The 21,288-nt window shown below is 42.4% G+C and overlaps 2 protein-coding genes across 2 annotated transcripts in view; both read right to left on the reverse strand.

The window, feature by feature from the left end:
* The window catches only part of cog5 (component of oligomeric golgi complex 5), a 55,528-nt gene extending 44,266 nt beyond the window's left edge, over nucleotides 1-11,262 (reverse strand). Inside the window, 6 exon segments of the mRNA XM_085137215.1 lie at nucleotides 1,586-1,706; nucleotides 4,377-4,446; nucleotides 8,383-8,437; nucleotides 8,900-8,957; nucleotides 10,675-10,814; nucleotides 11,156-11,262. Coding sequence (XP_084993341.1) covers nucleotides 1,586-1,706; nucleotides 4,377-4,446; nucleotides 8,383-8,437; nucleotides 8,900-8,957; nucleotides 10,675-10,814; nucleotides 11,156-11,201 — 490 coding nt within the window. The 5' untranslated portion in view covers nucleotides 11,202-11,262.
* A 3,496-nt stretch (nucleotides 11,263-14,758) lies between these two features.
* The window catches only part of tmtc1 (transmembrane O-mannosyltransferase targeting cadherins 1), a 56,215-nt gene continuing 49,685 nt past the window's right edge, over nucleotides 14,759-21,288 (reverse strand). The window contains exons 18-19 of the mRNA XM_085137213.1: nucleotides 16,038-16,115; nucleotides 14,759-15,522 (exon numbers count right to left, since the gene is read on the reverse strand). Of these exons, the coding sequence (XP_084993339.1) occupies nucleotides 15,397-15,522; nucleotides 16,038-16,115 (204 nt within the window). The 3' untranslated portion in view covers nucleotides 14,759-15,396. The remainder of the gene's footprint in view (nucleotides 15,523-16,037; nucleotides 16,116-21,288) is intronic.

Raw genomic sequence — 21,288 nt, forward strand, 5'->3', positions numbered from 1 at the left:
AACTTTACAAAAATAAATAAAAAACTAAACACTCGACAGTCTTCTGACTTCTCATCATCATCAGCGCGTATGACGAAATCCTGTCTGAGTGGCGACACCTGTGGTTTAGGAGAATACTGCAGCGGCTTCTTGTGCCACGGGTATAAATGGCTGCATCTGTGCGATGACCACTGCGAAGGGTATATTGGCACCTTAACTGTTCATCTTCATATTTTATTTTAACTTCTGTAGGCTTCCTGTAGATTTTCAGTGTAAAACAAACAGTCGTAGAATGGGATCAGTTGGGTTGTCTTCACGTTGCAGCTTGTTGAGCAGACGGACTCCTGCCAGCTTTGTCCCAGGCTTTTATGGCGCTGATAGTAACAAGTGTTACAGCGATGCTAGAAACGCTTCCTGCACTGCACCTGTTCTTTCCACTGCTCTCTGCCGTGAGTGGACGGACGATAAGTGCTACACAGCTGTGGCTTTAACAAACCATCGAAGCAAAAGTTTTACATTTAAGATTTGTTTCTCAACAATTGAGTGACTCAGTGAATTATTCCAGCCCTAACTGAAACCCACAGTGATTCCCAGTAAGGGTCTGTGCTTTGCACAACTGCAATTGTGCTGCCTTTGGTCTCTTCCAGCGTATCAAACAAGCACAGGAGGTAAAAACACAAACACCTTGTGCTCTGTTAACAGTCTGGTTACTTTGTGGAACTAAAGAGGGTGACGAGCATCTTCTGTTCACGCTTTCAAGCCCAAATTCAGGCTAGTTGTTATTTAAAAAGATAAAATGATGTTTGAGTGTGACGACCTGAAACACATCCATTCTTCTGACCTGGGGAAAGCATGCCTCTTCTACTGAGCTCTGTTTACGTTTGAGTCTCGTTCAGCTTCTGGATAGTGTTCTGCAGAATCAGCCGGAGCATGCAGGCCTCACACTACAGTTTAAAAGTCAACAGTCCTGTCGTCACTGTACAAAACTCTTTTCATGTGATTGCATGGACCAAAAATACTAAATGCTGCAGGGTTGATTACAGTATCACATCTAACCCTGAACATCGAAGCGCCGAGAGTTCAGCTGTTTCCAAACTTACAGATATGTTAACCACGGAAAAACCTGCTGATGTTTTCACAGGAAAATTAAACGTCTACATATTCAGTCCAAACAAATTGAGGTAGCCCCTGAATATGACGTTACATGTCTACATATTTCTTTGATTGTCTGTGTTAATAAAAAACCTGTCTGTTTCAACCTAAAGAAACACTTCTTTGCCTTTTCCACTCAACAACAAGGTGGTTTTGATTTTCGTGAACGAGATCCTCTCACCACTCATTGACGCAGCTGACTAGCCAATCAGTCGCGTGCAGTCTGTTGACTTTACTTGGCCAAGCAGGTACTAAAAAAGTAGCTGGTACCAAATACAAGCTACTACCACCTAATGAAAAACCCAAAAACCAAGCTGAGTCGTGCCGAGCGGACTTGAGTAAGTATTAGTGGAAACAGGCTAAGTCACCGGTGTTCGAGGTGTCGAGTAGATCTGTGAAAAACACACAGCTGCTAATGTAACAGTTGTTCTATGATAGACATGCAGGTCCTTACCAAGCTCGTTAAGGCTCTGAGCCGCCTTGGTGATCTCCCTGCTGCCTCCTTGCAGCTGTCCCTGAAGCCTCTTGCTCAGATACAAGATGCGAATGATCCTCCGCAGAAGGTCACAGGCGCCCTGCAGCAGTGAAGAAGGTGTGGAGACAACGGACGTTAACAAGAACTGAGAATCAGACGATCCCATTAATTGAGACAAAAAAGCAGTCAAGAACGACGTGTTTCCAGCATGCTTCTCATCTTCATGTCACATTAAACGGTTTCTGATAGACCCGTGCGACACGATGACATCAGGTGATGAAATTAAAACATCTATTGTTTCATACTATACACTATTGTTTGTTTTGTGGTGTCACAAAATAAACCTCAATATTTTTTCATTGTTTGGATGGTCACCATGAGGATGCAGAGAATCCCAGCATGACCAGTAATAATAATAATAATAACGGATTGCATTTATAAAGCGCTTTACAATGCCACTATTCATTCACTCTCACATTCACACACTGGTGGAGGCAGCTACAGTTGTAGCCACAGCTGCCCTGGGGCAGACTGACAGAAGCAAGGCTGCCATATCGCACCATCGGCCCCTCACCAGTAGGCGGTAGGTGAAGTGTCTTGCCCAAGGACACAACGACCAGGACAGAGAGCCCGGGGATCGAACCGGCGACCTTCCGGTTACAGATACGCTTCCCAACCCCCTGAGCCACGGTCGCCCCGAAGACGAGGGAGAACCAGGCAGCTCCACACAGAAGGACCAGTCCCAACAAATCAAGGACCTTCTTCCTAAATGAGGGGATCCCTCTGTAGCACGGATATGGTTTGGTTATGAAAAGTCTGACATGGACCAGAAAACTGTACTCTGCAAATTATGCAGGAAACCGGTCCCACCTCAAACATGGCAAACCTGTTCAACCAGCTATGCAAGAATCACGTGACAGAGTGGAGAGAGTTTATGGAGAGAAGCAAAAGGCCGTCAGGTGCTCAAAATAGACCTGAACAGGCTTTTCCCTGCAGCACAGCGTGTAGTAAATGCTCACAAAGCAAATTTCATGCGTCGAACAAAACACTCGACGTCCAGCAGAAAACACGTCACATAGGTCGAGCTGCCTAAGATTCACAGAATTTACAATAAACGCACATTTCGTGATGTGTGCGTTTATTGTTTATCGGGATGAGAAACGTCTTATATCATGAGATTTTGGTCATATCGCACAGCCCTAGTTTCTGATGTATAAACTGCAAATAAACTGTATTTAATTGTTGGTTAAGTGAGAGTGTGTGGGGTGAAAAATGTAAACTTTTTGTTACAGAAAAAAATAATGTGTAGACTTACATTTAGACCGTTTTACTCATGTTTAATTATTTTTACTTATTACAGCCACAACTCTGCGATTGCAACTTCTCAGACCAGTAAATACGAGTCCTCCCAAATCACAAATCCACATATTCTGCGCCTTCACAACTTCTGCAACACTTCTTCTTCTTGGACTTTGTTGCTAATCTTGCACTTGTAGCTGGGGTAAGAAGTGGAGGTCGTCAATCAGAAAGCAGGAGACTCTCTCTCGCTGATGTTGGACGCACAACCACAGAGCGGCAAGTTTTCCTTCCAGGCTGTGTTTCAGTGCATTAGCACTGCATTAACGAGGAAGTCAACAGGTGCAGAAATCCTTTGCATTTTGCTGCATGTTTACCTTAATAGAGAAACTCAGCACAGGCACACACACCTGCCTCCTGTCTGTGACACTGTGTGAATTGTGATCAATGGTTTATCACCGATGTGCTACAACTATCTACTTATGTGAAGCACAATGATTCAAAGAACAGACAGCGTGGAGTCGGTATAATCAAAAAGTAGAATAGCAGATGGAGCTACTGTGATGCCACCTATTGGCTGCTCACGTCCAGTTTGAAGGCTGGAGATGCTTACATCACCTCCATCTTGGTTTTTAAAAGAAAACTGGTTGTGATAAAGAAAAACAGATCTTAAATGGGAAACGTATCTGCGTACACTTTTCCGTCAGTCACTGGGGAAACCGTGAAAAAATGACCAAAATAAACCATGAAAAGCTCAGACAGGTGCAGCGCTGACACCGTTCAACACTGAACTCGGCTCTCAGACCAACAACAGCAGGGGCGCCCCACAGACCGGCTGCAGGACATCCTCTCTATACTGCCCCCATCTGACCACAGAGCTCACTGCAGGCAGACGGACGGGCCCTGGAGTGGAGCGCCATAATTCCCCTTCACTGTGACACCACACAGGCCTGGACTTGCCATTGAGCCAATAGCCAATGAGTGTGCAGTTTAAAATGTTTTATACAGTCCATGCAAAGTATCAGACTGTAAAATGTCCCCCTCTTACAAATAAAACTAAAATAAATCTGCTTTCACACTTTCTCACTGACAGCTGCTGAGTCTCACACTAGAAGCACCAAACAGCTGACAGCACAGAGGCATCAGCCCCAGAAACACGCTGACCTTTTTACAGCTGTTGTTTCATCAATATTTAACCCTGATTTTCCTCGTCTGCACGAGCAGGAGGCGTGGAGAGGCGTCGAGAGGCGTGGAGCGCTGTGGAGAGCCGTGGAGCGCCGTGGAGCGCTGTGTTCTCGCAGAGCTGCACAAACAGCAGCTCGGGCTTCAGGCCAAAGCCGACCTTCTCGTCTGCACCGTGGTCTCTCTGGGCTTTCAAAGGTTTTTCACTCAAACCGTCACACAAACAGTTGTCATCTATCATTTCAAACGACACTCAATCATTTATTCACAAATGACATGATATTCATCTTACCTGCAGCCTGGCGAGCTGAGTGATCCTGGCCACAATCTTGTTGTATGGCTCAACAATCTTTGTCCTTATCCTGGAAGGACATCAGTGTTAGATCAGACAGAGCTGTACTGCAGCAAAAACTGTACCTGGAACAACCTGGAATAACCTGGAACAACCTGGAATAACCTGGAATAACCTGGAACCTCACACCAGCTTTTGGAATCTGCATACAGGCTGAGTTTGTTACATTAGGCGAGTTTCCGTGTTTTATTACCATCTGTGGCAATGCCGCACAATCGACTGAATTCAATACTAGTCATCGGGTTCTCACGATTAAATAAACAGAATCCAGTGATATCTAAAACATCAAAGTTCTCCTTCAATCAGCGCCTGACCACGGGCCTTCATCTGCCCGTCACAGCTGTTTCCTGCACAGTTTAGCTTCCTGGATGTAACACTAACTTAAACCAATACAAAAAAAATCAAATGTCTGCCACTGCAGAGGATGGAGAGTTCGTCCCCCAGCACCTGTGGACTGTGTGATGATTGTGAACATCAACGTGAAAGCGTCTTGACTCGTTAAAGATGTAGCCAGGCGCCACCCTTCAATCACCCATCGTTATATCCGACTCTTCCTGGAGCCGCTCGTACCAAAGCTCACAGTGTTTTTGCTTTCCCAAAGTCTGACCCACCTTCACTTTGACCTCCTGTCTATGAGGGTCGGGTCAACTTTGAGCTGCTGACAACAGGAGCAAAATAGACATTCTCAGTATCTTTAGCTCCCGTCTGTCCTGAATCCCTCCATCTTTGCCCCTTTTTGTTGTTTTCCCTTGGGAATACTGCATCCACATATTCTGCAGTCAAGCAGCAGCCTGATTTGCCCTGGTTTCTTGCATGATAGATACCAAAACGTGGTAAATACTAGAGATGGCACGATACCACTTTTTTTTGTCCGATACCAACATCATAAATGTGGATATCTGCCGATACCGATATGAATCCAATATAATGTTTTTTAATCAATAAAACTGTTTTTTAATATCTTGCTGCTTTTTGTATAAGTTTATACTCAAGTTAAAAAAAACAACAACACTAAAGCTATTCTGTTACACCTGTATGTGAAAAACACACTGCACCCGAAATATTTCATAGTTCAGCAAAACTGATCAATCTAATAAACTTAAACCTGCTGCATCATCCCTGTTCTGGTGTTTTAAAGAGTACTTAGCAGAAATATTAAACAATCTAACTAATAGGGTTGCCAACTCCCAGCAAAAAAAACAACAACAACTAAAAAGGGAACCCCCCACCCTTCACCTCATGATGCTTAATCAACGCAATCAACTTTAATTTGATGCACTGTGAAAAAAATACACAGAAATAAATTATTTTTCAAGAATAATTAAACAGATTCAACATCTTTCTTCAACAGAACTGCAGACTGCACAGATGGTTCCCAAAGGAAAAAGTACTATAGCTTACTAGGGTATATTAGACTTAACAGTTACTATATACAGTAATGGACTTCTATACATTTTACATCAGATTAAAACTTTGGGTGTAAGAGTCAGATAATTATTTATTAAAAGCTCGACATTTTAAATGAGAATAAGAAAGAAAAGTATGTCTTTGTGCCCCCTTTTCCCTGTTCATGCCCTATCGGCCCCCCTGGCTACACTTTGCTAGATCCGCCCCTGCACAGTTACGTCAGCTGTAGAAAAAGATCCTGGTGTAGAAATAATATTAAATAAATTCTAACAACAGCTTATCAAGCTTAAACGTGCTGCTGCTGTTCAGCTGCTGGTTTCCTCTTTCTGGCTCGAAGTGGGCGATAAACAAACAAGAGAGACGGACTCGCGACAGAAAAGACGATCAGCTGATCATTGATCAGTTTATGATTGAAGTAGCAACAGGAGAGAGAGAGAGAGAGAGAGAGGCAGTCGCTCCATATATCGGTTGCTAAGCTTAACGTGGGAATGCTTTACAAACATTCAGAGATGAACTTACACTCTTGCTTTACTTCTCTCTGGGAAAACTTCCTCGGAGATGAAATGCCGGTTTGCTAGCGAAGCTACAAACACACACAGCCGCTCTATCACGTGACCACACTGCTCCGACGTGCTACGGTTATGAGCCGAGTTACGCCGCGTCGCAAGTTCTGTGAGGTGCTTTTTTGATATTTAATGGATCGATTACATTTTTTTTCTCTCCGATATCCGATCCAGTAATTTACGTCAGTATCAGACCGATATGTAATATCGGATCGGTCCATCTCTAGTAGAAACCCCCGTTTGTTATCATGTTCCAGAGGAGGATCAGCAGGAGCACTGCTGACGATCCTTTCCATGGACATTGTGGTCTTTTTCTTTGGTTTCTTTTCAAAGAGCATCCAAGAGATGTGAGACACCCGCTTGTTGTCGGTTTTTAGACAGACGCTGTTTTGGTGTTCATGATGTGAAGAAAAAGCTCATCTTTAACTGACGGTGCCCGTCTGTTATCCTCTGCGGCATGACTGAAGCTCTGGTAGCCAATGTTATCCTGAACTGGCTTTCCAGAAGGCCTGTTTGCTCACTCACCTGTAGCCTCACATGGTCAGAAACAAACTGAGCTGGACGGCCTCCAGAACTCTGGTCTTCAATAGGTTCACAGTAGGTTTGTGGGTTTGTGTCTCCTACCCCTCAGAAGTCCAGGCATTGGGCATATTGTGCATGGGGTGGTCCATAATACCGACTGTGGACCTCATGGACACAGATACTGTCCCTCACGAGCAGTGAGAGGATTTCAGCTGCTGGGTCAAGAGGAAGTATTTTGGCAGCAGCGGCTTTGAGATGAGGCTGATGAGTAGCGGCTCTGGTGTGGGAACTTCCTTTCTGTTATTGGGAATCGAGCTAAACTCGTTGGTAGTCCAAGAGATACACAACCATCTACAGCTTGTATTATGAAGCCAATGGCCCTTTTTTTAAGGACTTCCTCTGGGACACACACTGACTAAACACAGCCTTGGACTTTCCCCACGGTCCTCTGTGCAGCATGTTGTAATAGGAGAGTTCTTCCTGGTTTGCTCCCCTCCTTGCTCCTCCTCTGAAATCCAAGACCGTTGTGTCGTCCATGCAGGTGGACCGTTAGGAAGAGCCGGCATGCAAAGAGCACTCAGAACAGCGCATTACCGTGTTGCAATCTCTAGCTTTGTGGTTCATAGACATGCAGCATTTTTAAAGAGTGTGGTTTCTTATGAACGGGACAATCCTTGTGTGGATCCATACCAGGCTTCATGGCTACAGTCTCAGTCTTACTACAGAGTGTCAGAGAGAGTCAGGGGTGTCATGTTGGAGCTCTGAAGGGAAACGTTTGGGTCCGTTTTCATTTCTGTGTGATAATTAACAAAATGAAAGAATGAGAATAATGGCTAATGAACAAAGTGCTCGTTTGTATCTAGTCCCCTGAGTCAAGTTCTTAAGTGTCTTCATTTTGCCCATGACTAAAGTGTGCATTCATGTCTTCATCAGTGTGTGTTATGACACAGCAGCGAATAAAGGAAGGCCGGGGACCACGACTTCACTTGTACCATCGTCACTGTCTGCAGCAGCTTCTGGCACCTTTGCTGCAGCTAGAGCAGCTTCAGTTTCGCCTCCTTCATTAAGCGCATTAAGAGTTGCATCAATGCTCTTTCAACCTCCGAGTCTATTCTGCTCTGGTGGGAGCCGGTTTTGCTTCTACTGACTTAGAACGACGTCGACTTTGCAGCCTCACCTTTAGAATTGATGCTCGACCTGTTTCCAGCTCACAAGTAGAGTGCATCCGGTCCACTGTGATGCTCTGGACGTTTATGCTTTTCACTCTATTGATCTCACCACTACACTTTAGTTCATTGTATTTTTGTTAACAGACTAGATGCCCAGTTACAGAAATCTAAAGGCAGTAAAAGGAAAACAGTGGGTGAATGTGAAGAACTAAGCCAAACATGTCTGCATATTTCATGTTAACATCAACAGTATATAGACTGGCCACAGTCAGAAAACACATTTACCTGTCAACAGCTGCCTGTAGAGCACTAATCCTCGTCTGCATCATCTGAAGGACGCCTGAAAACAACAATAATTTTACTCCTTCAGGATATTTTGAACTTGGAGCTACTTTGTTACCAGACTTATTTCAAGCAATGTTAGATCTCTGTTTAGGTAAACTGCAGGAACTGCAAGCATCTGAAAAGTACTCCTTTAGTACTTCTGCAAATGTTACCCATCCATCCTCTTAATGATCTAAGTTCAGGCTCATTTGAAAAGTATAAGTTTAATATTAAAGCAGATGTGTTTTATGGTGTAATAACATTAATTAATTCCTTCCTAAGTACCAGCAGTTCTAAAAATAGCCACCGTTCACAGCTGATCAAATGTTGACTGTAGTTGAACTAATCAAAGCACGGCATTTGTTCGGCATAGTGATTCACACGATGAAGCCTGAAACTGCTAAAAATCTATTTGTCTGTAAAAGAAGTTGACAGATCTGAATTTATGAGAGTAGCTTGTGGAAAAGTGGCAATTTACCTTCCAGAGACTCTATGCCAGTAGCCTGAGCAAGTAAGTCTTCATGTCTGGCCACAACCTGGAAAATATAAACATGAATATAAGAAGACTGCACATGTGATGGTAACTGTTTGTGCTTTATATGACATTAATGTTTGACTTAAGTTGCTTTTAGTCACATTTTATATATTCACAAAGCAGGAACTCCAGCAACACTTGAGGGAAGATGAACAACTTTAATAATAGACCAACGCGTTTCGGCTTGATGAAGGCCACACGCGTTGGTCTATTATTAAAGTTGTTCATCTTCATCAGTGTTGCTGGAGTTCCTGCTTTGTGAACACTTTTATCCTCTCCATGCACCTTGGAAGCAGGTGAAGTTGTGCCAGAAATTTTTTTTTGCTACATTTTATATATTCACATTGTTATTTTCAGAGATGAGCAGTAACGCGTTGTTACTGTTATCCGATTACTTTCTTCAAGTGACGACTAAAGTAAGGGATTACTATTGCAAAAAAAGGTAATTAGATTACTGTTACTTTCCCGTAGGAACGCTGCGTTACTGCGTTACTAAAACTGTGATTTTTTGCGAGAATGTCTCATGACAGTGACGTAAGCGAGCGCGACGTTCGTGACAACAGCTGTGTGCAGATCAACAATGGATCATATATCGAGTGCAGAGAGAGTATGAGCGTGCAGCGTTTAAAGCGTGGAAGTACTGACCTTACTTTGAGTTTGATTCCATAAAAAGTGACAAAAACATTAGTGTCCGTTGTGCGTGGGAAGAAAACTTCTTTTTACAGCGAAAAAACCCTAAACTTCCAAACAAGCACCGAGTAGCTACGACGTAATGGGAAACTCACAGAGAAACTCGCAGATTCTTCCACTGACCGCTGCACACCTGCACCAGGGTAACCCTCCGCCTACCCCACTCCTGCTTTACAGGTGAAAATAGAGCAACAGGATCGCTAGTCTTTGACTTTATTTATTTTCTGCTGTGTTTTACTTGCATCTATTTGAAAGACTGAGTGTAAACACAAAAAATATTTTATTTTATGTGCTGGAATGTGCAGAAAATAGGTTTAAATGTTAAACTAATTTCTTCCAGTCAGAGAATGTTGCAGATAATTACATTTTTGCTTGATGCATAAAGTTAAAAGATTAAAACTAATAAAACAAGTTTTAAAAAGAGACTTTTCCATTTGATTACATTTTGTATGATGGATTATGCAGAAAAAGGGCTGAAAGATCTATCGCTTTATCACCTATTCAGGTTGTAAATCGTGTTTTTAAAAAGTAACTAAGTAACTAATTACTTTTGAAAATAAGTAATCAGTAAAGTAAAGGGACTACTTTTTGGGGGAAGTAGTCAGTAATTAGTTACTGATTACTTTTTTCAAGTAACTTGACCAACACTGGTTATTTGATTCTAACTTTCAGCACTTCTAAAGTGGCTAAAATTTCAGTGGACTACCTTAGTGTTGGTATTTGTTGTTAAAACAGTAATAGTAACTTTTTAATGGCTTAGATTTTGTTGTGACGTCCAGCATCTTGCCCAAAAATACTTTGGCAATCATGTTTTGCATTCGTTAACACATCCTACAGGTCAGCTCAGGATAGATCCAGCGCTCGTCCTGAGCTGTCACACTGATACAGGCTTTTAAACTTACACTGGGTTCAACTATTTGGATCTGCTTAGTTTTCTCACAGTAATTTGGGAATGCTGGTTATTACTGAAAGTTTATGAATTAGTGCATGCTGAGGGAAACAGTGGCCCAGGTGTGCTGGATTTGTACCTGGGTGTGTAGCTCCTTGTCCAGCTGACTGATGCCTTGTGCCAGCTTGGCCAGCTGTTCAGCGATGACAGCATGGTGAATGGCCTGAGCGGTGTACGTCTTCACATCAAAGTCCTTCACTAGGAAATCAGCATAACACTCTGCAAACACAGCAGTCAGTTTTCAAGCCATTAACTCTCCCAGTCTCACATATTAGACAGCGAGCACATAATCAGACACGTCACTGTCTAATTATACAATTAGCGACACGATGGGTACCAAATGTAGTTTCTACTTTTTTTGTCACAAATGCTAATTTAGCCAAATGAATTGTACAAACAATGCAAACCAGGTTATTGATGTTAATGTCGCTTCTTCACTGGCTAAAGAATTTCTTACAGTCCTGCGAGACTCTCGCAGCTTTTGATAAAATGCCTTCAAACTATCGACGATCGTATTTAAAGTCGATGCACCAATTCTGTCATGATAAAACTCATTTTACCATCCTTCAAAAGTGAATTCGTGGAAGCTTCTCTACCGTCCTCCATCTTGACAGTTCCGTGTGTGACGTAAATGTGACGGAGTCCGGAAGCTACATGAATCTTAAAGGGACACACAACCAAAGAACTCCCCACAAAACGTCTCTATCGCCCCCTGGTGTCTGGCTGCAGTATAGGTCATAAACCCGGCTCCTTCATGTTAGCGGTCATGAACAAAGTTCCCATCAAATACATTTTTTCCCAAAGAAAAAAAATCTGCCATTATTAGCACTTCTTATCTTGCTGATTTGTGTTCAAGGAGTTTCCTTTCTCATAAGTGTAATTCTAATAATTCTGAATGGCATTAAATTGGTGCAACGTCACCATAACATCTAAGATGAGCAGTCGTCAGTTAATCTGTGCACATGAGTGATTTTACCCTGATTAAAGAAATAACTGTGAGCCTGAATGTTGATTGATTAGATCTGCTGCTCTGACTGAACTGAAGGATGTTGGGACCTGCAGCTGAAGATGAGACACTAAAACAGTTTATATAAGAAACTGAGAAAAGTCGCCAGGCTGCTCAGTCACTAATCAGCATTACAGTTACTGTACAATTATTATTACTGTACTGTACTTTTAGACTGTAATGCACGTGCATGGGGGGGAGCACCTGGCCCTCTCCTGATTGGTGCCCGAAGTGCCCTTTTCTTTATTTTTTACATGTGCATGTGGAGTCCTTAAATGTAATTGACTCAGAGTTTATTATACATTTCTATTCAGAAAAATAAGTTATCCAATGTTTTTGCATTCAGTCTATTGTGTTTTTTGACACCATTTCCCCACCTTTGGAAAACTCAGAGGCACAGATGAAGCTGGGGTACACAAAAACTGTAAAGCCAGGTGGAAAAGGTTCGGATGTCTTCCTTTCCCCCCAGTACGTTAAAGGATCCTCTGATCTTGGAATGTTTCTCTCCGACACTCTCCACAATACTAAGGGGTTGGCAGTCTTTTATAATAAAATTCAGGACTGCCTGGTCCAGACCAGTCTTCCTAGATGCTTGATTTCAAAATAATAAAACACATTTTAATTAAAAAAAATGATGATAAAGCTGTTCAGTGTCAGTATAGGCCTACCTGTGTTCATCCTCGGTGTGTTTATCTCCTCATTTTCATGTTTGGCTCTGTAATGCCTAAACACTGCTTTTGTTTGTGTAAGAAATGCAGAACAGATGCGACATTTAACCTGCATAAAATGAAATAATTAATTTACAGAGACTCTGAACGTCTACATAATGCTCTTATTTTCAGTCCTGTAGAAATTATGTACTTAAAATGCAAATGATGTTGTTGCTACCCTGGTATGAATGCCACTGAATTACTTAACAATAAATAGAAACTACTGGCAAAACAGTGTGAACGAACTCCAGAATAAAGTGAAGCTGGGCAGCACAGTGGTGCAGTAGGTTCGCACTGCTGTCTCACAGGATTTCTTTTGAGTTTGCATGTTCTCCCGACATTCCTCCCACAGTCCAAAGACATGCAGTTAGTGGACTTAACCCATGAATCTAAACTGGCCACAGGTGTGAGTGTAAGTATGTGTTCTGTTTCTACATGATAGACTGGTGACCTGTTCACTCTGTACTCTGCCTCTTGCCCTTAGTCAGCTGGGATAGGCTCTAGCCCCCCCGTGACCCTGATGTGGACGGCTGGTTGTACGTACCTCATTTTAGTGAGTCAGTCGTGATCAACCCATCATCAGATACCTTCAAAATTGGAGCAGTAGGGGGCATATTCGCAGTCATGTCCTGTGTGTGTGTTTGCGCAGGAGTTTGAGTTGTAGCTTACTAAAACAATGCAGAGAAAGTGCTAAATTAGACGGGTTGTTTTTTTTATTGTTTAATGCCTTTTCAGATTTTAACATAAGACTGAGGACAATATAAATAAACGTCTTAGAATGTACAATAATAATAATATGTATTATATACATACATAATATACTATGAGCAGCACTTTGGTGACAGTGGGAAGGAAAAACTCCCTTTTAACAGGAAGAAACCTCCGGCAGAACCAGGCTCAGGGAGGGGCGGGGCCATCTGCTGTGATTGGTTGGGGTGAGAGAAGGAATCATAGTTCTTTACCCTTCAAACCCTGAGGCTCCCCCCCCCCCCAGTAGATTTAATCCTCATAGAAAAAGGTGCTGTATGAACGGGTGAATGGAGCAAGTTGTATGACGTGCTTGAGTGGAGTAAAAACGTGCTATATAACAAAGAGTCCATACAGTTCCTTGGGAACACACTTTGGTGTGGGCTACTGAGAATATTTCATGTTTGTTTCTTAGACATTTAAAAGAAGAACAACTCCAAACACCATTTAATAAAAGATATATTTTATTTTCTTGGTGCAACCCAGTCACTGCACTAGTCACTTCACTTTCATCTCATTGGCATTCCACAATAAAATCCACTCGAGAGAATAAAACCACAACGATCACCTTTCCTCAGAGGTTATGTTGCACATGAACCCATAAGTTGGAGCTCCACACAGGAGCCGACACATTAGCTTATTCTACTTGCTGAAGACTTGTGACATCAGGCTGTTTATTCTAGCTTCTGCCATAAGTGGAGATCAGATAAATATGATTTAGGTAATCTAGAGAGGAAGCAGCTGTTACCAGAATAATGACATTTTAAGAGAGCTTTACACATATATTCATTTAAATATCCCAGCAGAGTGGGATCCAAATGAATCTGTCCTTATTTTCCATCGGGTTATACAAATATAAACTCCACTTACTTTGCAGATCTTTAAATAATCTTCTTTAGTTAATATAGTTACTGATTTAATCATGAGGCCCAAGAATGGAGCTCAAGTATGATAGCGGTGTGCGTTGCTTATCTTAGCTGAAAAAGCATTATAGACAATCTGATGTCTGTAATGAACTCATTGAAATTTTTATTCACCATCTGATGTTTGCGCATTTTCAATTAGAGTTTGGAAATTTTATTTTCTAAAAATGTAAAGTTAAAAGTCTGAGGACAGACAATGCTGCAAACAAGACAGCGTAACACTGCCTGTGTGATTTTTGATGATGGACACAATGTATCAGAGAATACAATCATATCATTGTTACACTTATACCACCGAACAATGTACAAGGAACCAGTCAAACCAAAACTTCCTTCTGCTGCAGAAAAGTTCAGAGTTAGCAGTCTGAAAGTCCCCAGCTGCTGCAGGGCAGGAGCCATAAACTGCAACAGCAGAAATGGGACTACTTTTGTGTCCCGTGGATACAATATCAGAGCATGAGGACACTGTTTCAGCAAAGAGCTGCTCTGCTGAATATCAGAGTTGTTCAGAGTTAAATGATTGATTCCAACTCCAAAGCCACATCGTACTACCACTCATTTTAAAATAAGTAATCAATAAAAACTTTGCTGAGACGCTTCATTTTGAATTGATAAAGAACAACAATCCAAATGAGAGCACTTTCCAAGAGTTTATGTGAGTTGGTTTGCTGTGATACTGATGGAGATGGAAATCATTACTGGCTGGGATTTGGAATTTTCAGGAGCTGGAAGTTACCAACATCATGAATGTTTGGCTCTGAGGCGTACCAACAGTTAGCTTACACTTGATTTGAGATTTGTCTTCAATATTAATTCATGCAAAAGCATAAAAATAATCGCTACACCTCCGTTTATGGGCATTCATTCACAAAAATGTCTTTGTGTGAAGTGTAGGTGTGTTATGTCAGGTCATGGTTTGTTTGCATGAAACAGTGGGCTCTGATGTTCTCCGTGAGCTGAAAGATCTCCAAAGCAAACAGGTGACTTCTGAACCTACATCATGTTATTATTCATACCTTAGGGTCAGGAAAATACCCGCCCACTCGTTCCCTTCATTAAATCTGCACACTTTTATTGCATTAATGTAAATATGTGAATCGTTTTCAAAGGCAGAGCACAGAGGAGGAAGATCTCTGATTAAGTGCCTTAAAGAAAATGAAACGCAAATGTTGAAAACAGATGTTGAAGAAAAGCTGATGCAGGCTGGTAATGCACAGAGCTCTTACCAGCTTCTCTTCGTATCCTTCAGGAAAGGCTTTGGGCCTGTAGGTGGGGGCCGGTCTCTTTGAAGGCCTGAGAGGTTCACCCTACTTCTCTTCTCTCCTACACGCCGCCCATCGTCGTAACAGACTAAGTTTATTCAACAGTCTTAATGGGTGGTGTTTGTCCCACTGTGTCGTGTCACTGGCACCAGTCTACACAGCCCCTGTCAGTCTCCTCTCCAGTCGGTCCAGCTTGGCAAGGTTTTCCTTCAGAAGTTTGGAACCAGGACTGAGAAGGAGGGCGCGTTGGTAGTACATCCTGGCAGCTGCATAATCTCCCTAAACAAACACACACACATTACAAATCTGATTTCACATTCGACCTGCCTGCTGCCGCTGAGCTCTGCATTAGGTCGAGGTCATTTTGAGCTGGGTTTAAAATCACAGCACGACACTGTTTCTGCCAGCAGCTTATGTGAAGTTCAGCTTCACAGCTGTTGTGCATGTTTCCATGACCTTTTTGAGACAGAAGGGGGTGAGTGATCACCATGAATGGGGTGAAATAAATGGACGTGCGGTTTGGGCTCAAACCGGTGGATGCGTCCAACAAGGCCCATTTCCCAAGGACAGCTGCTGGTCAGCCTCTAACATGGTTTCTGTAGTGGACGACTCGGGCAGTACGAGCCAGCAGACATCTTGGGCAACCACCCCAGTAGTGATTTAGAGAGTGAGGTAGAGTGGACAGAACTTTATACAGCACAAACATCACAGTACATGCTGATGCTCGCAGACACATGTGAAGTTTGTCAGGAGTGTTCAGTTGTATTGTCAGATCTTAAATGTGTCTTTTCTACCTTGATGTGCTGAATTCCTCCCATGTTCATCCAGGCCTGTGATTGGTCCGGTTTGAGCTCAACAGCAAGCTTGTAACTCTGGTGATAGAGAAGAGGACTCAGTTATCTGTGGGGGCAAATGTCAGGTAAACACAAGCTGCAAGGTTTGTACCTGGTTGCTTCAGTTGCTTTCTGAAAATTACTCAAAGGCTCAAATTTACCAACTGATAGCAGCAGCTACAACTCTGGGTTTTCCATTCACAACATTTTTAACAGCAGTGGGACCCGACTGAATATGTCTTGATGCATGCTCAATCATCCAGGTAAGTAAATCCCAAACGGTCGATTCTGTTCATCTAGACCGTCCAGATGAACAGAGTCGACCAGACTTAATAGTGAGTTGGTCAGCTGGTGTAGGCTGCGGTTATACCAGAGCCACATAACCCACAGCAACACATCCTAAAGGTTCACTACTGGGTTCAGATCTGGAGAGTTGGGCTCCTGAACGTCTCTGAACTCAATTTGTAAGATCTGACCATTCAAAAAAGACAAATTTTGATGGAGCGCTGTAATCAAATCTCTGCCATTGGTTCCAATAACTTATTGAGTCCAGTTTGACTCCATGACATTATCTGGCTAGAAGAGACCTTTAGAGACGGTCATGAAGGGATCCATATGGTCAGAAACAACACTAAACATCAGGAAGACAAACACGTTTTAACTATAATTTGTGACATATCACATGATGCCAACCTTTATACCATTTTATAAAGTGTTGTTGTATTTAGGTGATTATGTTTCAGCTCGGCAGCATCCTGGAGATCCTGTGCCTTCAATTCAATTCAATTTATTTATACAGATCACAACAACAGTCGCCTCAAAGCACTTTATATCGTACAGCAGATCGCACAATAATAGATACAGAGAAAAACCCAACAATCATATGACCCCCTATGAGCAAGCACTTTGGCGACAGTGGGAAGGAAAAACTCCCTTTTAACAGGAAGAAACCTCTGGCAGAACCAGGCTCAGGGAGGGGCGGGGCCATCTGCTGTGATTGGTTGGGGTGAGAGAAGGAAGACAGGATAAAGACATGCTGTGGAAGAGAGACAGAGATTAATAACAGATATGATTCAGTGCAGAGAGGACTGTTAATACATAGTGAGTGAAGAAGAAACACCCAGTGCATCATGGGAATCCCCCGGCAGCCTACGTCTATTGCAGCATAACTAAGGGAGGATTCAGGGTCACCTGGTCCAGCCCTAACTATATGCTTTAGCAAAAAGGAAAGTTTGAAGCCTAATCTTGAAAGTAGAGATAGTGTCTGTCTCCTGAATCCAAACTGGAAGCTGGTTCCACAGAAGAGGGGCCTGAAAACTGAAGGCTCTGCCTCCCATTCTACTTTTAAATACTCTAGGAACAACAAGTAGGCCTGCAGAGCGAGAGCGAAGTGCTCTAATAGGGTGATATGGTACTACAAGGTCATTAAGATAAGATGGGGCCTTCAGCTTTAGAATACAACAGGCAGTAAGAGATTAAAAGTATAATATTATAAACCAGTGCGTTTGATTGAAAGTGTAAAATTCTGCCTCTCAGGCTGTCAGCCTCACATTGGCTTCTTTAGACACTGTGCTGATGCTGTGAAATAAAACATCCCACGTGCACAGACGTGGCCTTCTTTGAAGCTTCAGTGACCTCAGATGACCCCCACCCCTGTTTCTTCCAGCCTCTTTTTCAGTCCGTCAGCGTTTCTGGCAGAGTCATCAGTCTCTTGCAGTTCGGTTTGCTTTCTCTCCTCTCAAGCCTCCTCAGAAAGTAATTTCAAGTTTCCTGTATCCTCCACAAATTCCCTTTGCAGATTGCATCTCAACCATCGGTCTCGGATGACTTCTTGTGAGTGTGCCAGCAATTCTGAATGGGTGGAACTTCCACAGTGGGAGGAAGGCCAGCAGGCAGGGACAAGCCTGCCTGACTTTAATCACATTAATGACCTGATTCCTTTCAGTTCACTTTCTGCTGAATTTCCAGAGATTGCTCAACTTTACAAGAACAAAAAAACGAAACCTCGATGTGTACCCGAGTTCAACGCTATGTTCACTCCAAAGAAGACTCCATCTTTCTCTGTGTCATCTCTGTTGCTGTGTGGCATGTGCAATAAATATATGATGCCAAGAGAGATCAGAGGAAGAGCCTGATGAATCTGCACTTAATAACTGAGGAAATTAAGCAAAAATAACTGCAAAAAAACCTCTTGAATGACTTTGTGCGGACCGTGCATCGTACCGTGCACCTTTGTTGTGGGAGCAGTTACAAATGCTAAGCACTGTCAGGCGTTGTGTGGAGGCGAGGAAGAAGGAACCCAAACGCAGGACTCACAGGTAGGTGAAGACTGGTGAAGGTTTATTATAAGGAGTGGAGGAACAGAGGGTGAACGGACACTGACTGGCTGGAACACTGAATGGCTGACTGAACTGAGAGAACACGGGGAGGACAACATCACACGAACATCAATGACACGACAAAGAACTGGTGAAACCGAGGAACTTAAATACACAGGTTGAATGATGACAATGATTGGAAACAGGTGAGTACAGGGCTGAACATAATCTGACTAATGACACGAGAGACAAGCTGACATGGGGAAAAACAGGAAGTGAAAACATTGATGTGGGAAAACTGAAAACACTGGGTCACCGACCCAGGAACCCTGACAAGCACATTGTAGAAAATAACGTTTAAGCACACAGCACAGCATATTTTGGGCATAGGTTTTACATCATTTCCTACTGATAAAGATTTACACCATTGCAATTAAATGTAAAACTACACTGATAATTAATAGATAAACAATAACAATTAAGTCACAGAAAAGTTGCTGTTTTTTCATTATCCACTCAGAAATGTCTATTTTTCACAGTGGATCCACAGCATGGGGAGAAAAGGACATTTTCTGAGCAGGATTTTTTCTGTCATTTTACACATTTATTTATTTAGGCTGGAAGATCAAGGTGCACCCGGTGGAAGTGCGGTGCAGGGGCTTTGTTGCCAGTACAACAGCAAAGCTGCTTAGAGGGATTGGGATCAGAGGACAGGCGCAACGGCTGCTATAAGAGAACTAGCTGACACTGCTGAGAGGTCACTGGCTATGGTTAAAAAGGGCTGACATCACTTGCAGCTAAGGCAGTCAGCTAACCGCGAGAGAAAAGAAAATACTCCGCTCTTCTCCCCTTTTCTGGGAGGCAGTGGGGAGGTAGAGCGTACAGCCCGATCCGGCAGGGAGGTGTGGGAACCCAGATCGGGCGCCCCACTTCCGGCTCTCCTCTCTGCTCTCTCCTATCTTTTTCTTCATTTTTTTGTTTCGGTCATGTTATGTTTACCTGTCAAAGGCTTGTTAGAAACTATGAAACACATGGTGCAGACCTCTGGGTGTTAGAAGAAAACTAATACTGCTCATGAATGAGACTAAAGGTAGGAAGGTGTCCTTTAAAACTAAACATGTTAATAGGACCTCCCTATTTATATCATAGTTTATGAAATAGCACGTGTATTTCAGTAATAGCTACTGATTTCAGTGTAGTGGTGAACAGTCACACAGCTCACGTGGGCGTTATCTGTGATACTCCTTAACTATCATTTATCCAAGTTAACTTCAGTTAACCATTCAGACAGTTCTTTTGCAATGAAAAATATAAACACTCATGTCATCGGTATGTTTCCGCTGTGCCAGCTGTTTACATTACAGCTGCTTATGCAGTAACCATGGTAACCACGGACTCTGAGTGGCTGGATCGATGCAGGTCAGACAACAACTTTACATATATGATCTTAAAACAGGAAACAGTCACTGTACGTGCTGGTCTCATATCAAATGTGAACGCAGACTGAGTCTGTTTGACGTTTGTTTATATCTAATCTTCCTCTCAAACATTTAAACAGCAGCGAGTCTGCAGCTGGAACACAAACTCAAACTGTCCGAACAGGTTTGTTAATTTGGTGATTTATTAAATGTATAACTGTTATTCTAATCTGCTGCTGAGTCTCTTACGCTGATGAAAATGCAGAAAACACAGATCGCACCTGTTCAACCAATCACTTTCATTCCACTTTGATCTGTGACAAACTGACGGTTCATCTCTGTTATATATTTTATATTTTTGTTCTTTATGCTGTAGATTTTCACATCTCTGGAATAGTTGCAGTAATAAGGATGCTTTTCTGTAAAATCATATTGATATGACCCGTGACATATTCGTAGATGACAGTTAGATTAGTCAGCTGGGAAACTCTGGGTTACCTCAGAGAGCTGAAGATATCGTGGACATGCTGACCTCGCTCTGTGGTGTACAGGTCCGTTTACCCTCATGATTAATATTCACAATAAAAATATTAGCCGAACATCATGAAGTCTGTATGTGTGTCATAGTGTCGAACAACCTTTGTACAGTTAAAGCAGTTACTACATGACGGAAACACCAACGTTATTTCTTTTATGCGTTTATCAGGTCACGCTGATTACTGAACAAAAACCCAAAGATCAGCTGTTAATCGAATTTATTTGCTCTCTCTCCTCCTTAAACATGTTTTTAATGTTAGTTATAATTCAGAATTGGCGAGTGAAACACGTAGGACACATAAGAACATCAGGAAATAAAACCCTGATAAATATAACCTCAGTAAAAGAAGTCCGTGTCAGCGGGGGTTATTACAGCTGTGTACCGGGGCCTGCGCTTTGTCGGTGGTAATAACAGCTCGATTGCTTGCGAGGCGAGCGGGTCTATCCACGCTTTGCCGTGAGACTGGGCAGACATCTCCAAAATCATCGAAGCACTTTTGCAAAGAGGCTGTATCTTGACAAACCGACCAGACACATGAAGATTAAACCACTACATTCTCGGCTAAAAAAATATTTAAACTGTATTTGGTGACACACAAACAGGGTTTTTCAAAGTTCAGTTCTGTTAGTTTCCACATGCTGGTTGTTGTGTGCTAAAAACAATGGCCACCAGGCCAAAGCAATGGTTTTGACTCGATCAGCTTTAACCCCGCCCCCTGAGTTTGATGGGTGAGGTTGACAGATAAAATGGGTGAGACCTGAAGGAGTCAACTGTGCCAAAATGAATGAATTAAATACACCATTAAATAATTATTTAAATGTGTCAATAATTAATTAATTACATGTGTCATAAATATTTATGTAATTAATTATTTCCATAGTGTCAACACACATTCATATGATTAGTTCGTTAGCAGGCCTCTGGAGAACTCAAAGACA

The sequence above is a fragment of the Neolamprologus multifasciatus genome, chromosome 17 (assembly GCF_963576455.1).
Source record: "Neolamprologus multifasciatus chromosome 17, fNeoMul1.2, whole genome shotgun sequence".
Lineage (NCBI taxonomy): Eukaryota > Metazoa > Chordata > Actinopteri > Cichliformes > Cichlidae > Neolamprologus > Neolamprologus multifasciatus.